Source organism: Octopus bimaculoides, chromosome 27 (assembly GCF_001194135.2).
Source record: "Octopus bimaculoides isolate UCB-OBI-ISO-001 chromosome 27, ASM119413v2, whole genome shotgun sequence".
In the NCBI taxonomy this organism is placed as follows: domain Eukaryota; kingdom Metazoa; phylum Mollusca; class Cephalopoda; order Octopoda; family Octopodidae; genus Octopus; species Octopus bimaculoides.
Window position 1 is genome coordinate 20,129,645 of NC_069007.1, and position 2,981 is coordinate 20,132,625.

General features: G+C 39.5%; 1 protein-coding gene across 1 annotated transcript in view; it reads left to right on the forward strand.

Annotated features, from left to right (window-relative positions):
• Positions 1-2,981, forward strand: part of LOC106876896 (brefeldin A-inhibited guanine nucleotide-exchange protein 3) — a 48,777-nt gene that overhangs the window by 18,504 nt on the left and 27,292 nt on the right. Inside the window, exons 14-16 of the mRNA XM_052977154.1 lie at positions 221-847; positions 1,960-2,120; positions 2,642-2,798. Of these exons, the coding sequence (XP_052833114.1) occupies positions 221-847; positions 1,960-2,120; positions 2,642-2,798 (945 nt within the window). The remainder of the gene's footprint in view (positions 1-220; positions 848-1,959; positions 2,121-2,641; positions 2,799-2,981) is intronic.

A 2,981-nucleotide genomic window follows, 5' to 3' on the forward strand; every position in this document is an offset into this window, starting at 1 on the left:
CATCTAGTTTCTCAGATAGAAAACCTGTCCAGACCTTCCTTAAAAACTTCTACATTAACACTATGTAGATCTCTAAGGTTGCCTGGAAGGATGTTGAACAATTGCGGGCCCTTGAAACCCAGACTATTGCAGTACTGTGTCCTTATTTTAGATGGGGAAGTATGTGTGTGTGTGTATATATGTGTATTTATATTATATTATTGTATTGTTCTTTCAACAGATTCTAAGCACAACTCGAATATCGAGCATGAGGGCACAAACCCATTGCCGACAGATGTAGAACCAGCTGACGTTCTCAAGACAGCTACCAGTGATAGTTTTGAAGGAGAAGAGGTGGGAGGAGAAGTTGCTGAGGTGGGGGTAGAAGATGCTGAAGTGGGAGGAGGAGGAGGAGGAGAAGAGGTGTCAGTGGTGATAGTGGAGAAGGAAGAGGAGGAGGAGGAGAAAATTGACAATGAGGAGGATGAGGATGAGAGAGTCGACGGTGAAAGTCAACAAGAAATTGACGACGCAGCATGTGATGACAATGACAGTGATGAGGACAGCTGCAGTGACAGCTCCGTCGTAAGTCATGTCTACTGTCCACCTCACCCTGTCCAGGAGCCGGGAAACCTGCCGAATGACACGTCCTCGTCAAAAGCAGCTCAAGAAACACTCACCAAGAAAACCGCCCCCAACTCGACCACATCCAAGGCTTTCTTATGCCAGAAGCAAGACCTCGCTGAAAGGGAACATGCTAGGGAATACATGAATAAACTTGCCGATTTGTTGCCACGCCTTATGAACCTGATGTCAATCTGTCGAGTTGACAATGTGCTGCAGGAGTTTGCTGCCTCGTTTTGTTCAGGTGAGTACTCTTAATTAACACCTTTGCTAAACACCCTTTTTTGTTTTCTTTGCACCTTATTCAGTTACTTCTCTACATAGACCAAGAAACACATTTTCATTCATTAACTTTTAGTAGAAAGTGGGTTATACATCTTTAGATTGTATACCTGACTTTCTACTATAAAATTAAAGAATATAACGGAACGCTGAACTCCAGACTATCAACTTAAACAACACTTTATTCAGGTGGTAAATATATAAACATCTTTAGTTCTTGTTGTTACAGCTTCTGTGTGTATGAGCATAGTTGTTGGGACGTTGTTCTGTAGTTGTGAGCGAGCTGTCGAGTGTAAGTCCGAAAGATGTAGAGAGACAGCTTAAATACACATCCATGCTCAATCACTGGCCAGCGAGAAAGAGAATGAATTGAGCGGGAAACGCTTGCTTGTTTAATTCCACGTATGCGCACGGCGTTACTACAAACTCAACAAGTTATCACAACAGCCAACGACAACAGTAGCCACACAAAAACTCTAAATGTGACATTTTCCCAAAATTAGACAATTCTTATAGAAAAAAAAATTAGTTTACAATTAAAAAGGCATTCATAGGATGGGATCTTATTTCTTATTTCTTTATTGCCCACAAGGGGCTAAACATAGAAGGGACAAACAAGGACAGACAAAGGGATTAAGTCGATTACATCGACCCCCAGTACGTAACTGATACTTAATTTATCAACCCCGAAAGGATGAAAGGCAAAGTCGACCTCGGCGGAATTTGAACTCAGAACGTAACGGTAGAGGGGATCTTATTTCTGTCTCATCATAGATCATTAATTCTACAGATATTCTATAGAAATTATATATGAAGATAACCTAAACAAGTGATGTAAAGCGCACTGCTAACACAGTAGAACACAGTATTAACTTATAAAAACATTTAATATACTTCATATTATGTGATGAGTACATAATGAAATCCCATGTCCCTGAAAGTCATTAAGATCAATAATTGTTTGGCAATAGGAATTTCCTACCTTTTGAGAAATGTATTTTTCAAAAATGTAATTTATTTATTTATTTATTTATTTTTTTTTTGTATTAAATCCATTTTCCTTGTGGCACCAAGACATGGTGAATGGATTCCCACCCAAATGTGATGAATCCACTGTGATAGTGAACGCTGATGGTATTTACGTTACGTCCATTGCTGTCCTGTCACTCAACCTCAAGTTATCCGTGAAAAACTTTTATAAGCCAGACTTCCAGGGCAAAGTTTTTGTTACAGAGGTAAACATTCCATATTTACATGCATTTATTTATTTGATAATAATCATCATTGTCGTTTAAAGTCCGCTTTCCATGCTAGCATGGGTTGGACGGTTTGACTGAGGACTGGCGAACCAGATGGCTACACCAGGCTCCAATCTGATTTGGCAGAGTTTCTACAGCTGGATGCCCTTCCTAACGCCAACCGCTCTGAGAGTGTAGTGGGTGCTTTTACGTGCCACCGGCACGAGGGCCAGTCAGGCGGTACTGGCAACGGCCACGCTCAAAATACTGCTAAGCTTTTCATCCATTCTGCTAGCTCGCCACCTTAATAATAATAATAATAATGATGATAAGGATAGTTTTTAATCAGCAGAAAAAAGTTAGAAAATAAAAATGACTCAAAAGCCAAGAATCTCATGTACAGAACTTAACAAATTAACTTTAAAAAAAAAAAATCAAGAACTTCACTCATTTTATTGTAACATTTACAATTTGACTAAGTTGGTGATTCTTAGATTTCGTTCTCTTGTATTTTGCAGGAACAGTTTGTAGACAATGTTCTCAACAGCGGTTTGGTGGTATTCCTCTCTACAAGTTGGCTCAGTGAAGTTTATAAGCAAATTATATCAACAGACCTATTAGAGAATGCTGGTTACCAGTTTGATGACGAATCTCCACTGATTTCAATGCTGACAGGTAAACTTTCTCTTGCTTTTCTCAACATCTTCTGTTGTTGAGGAACCCTTAATTCAGTTCAGGCATCCCTTGGTGGGCAGAGCCTTCTGAGCATGCATCGGACTGACTAGTCACAGCTGTGATGTCCTTGGACATCTAAATAATAATAATAATAATGATGATGATGGTGATGATTCCATATTT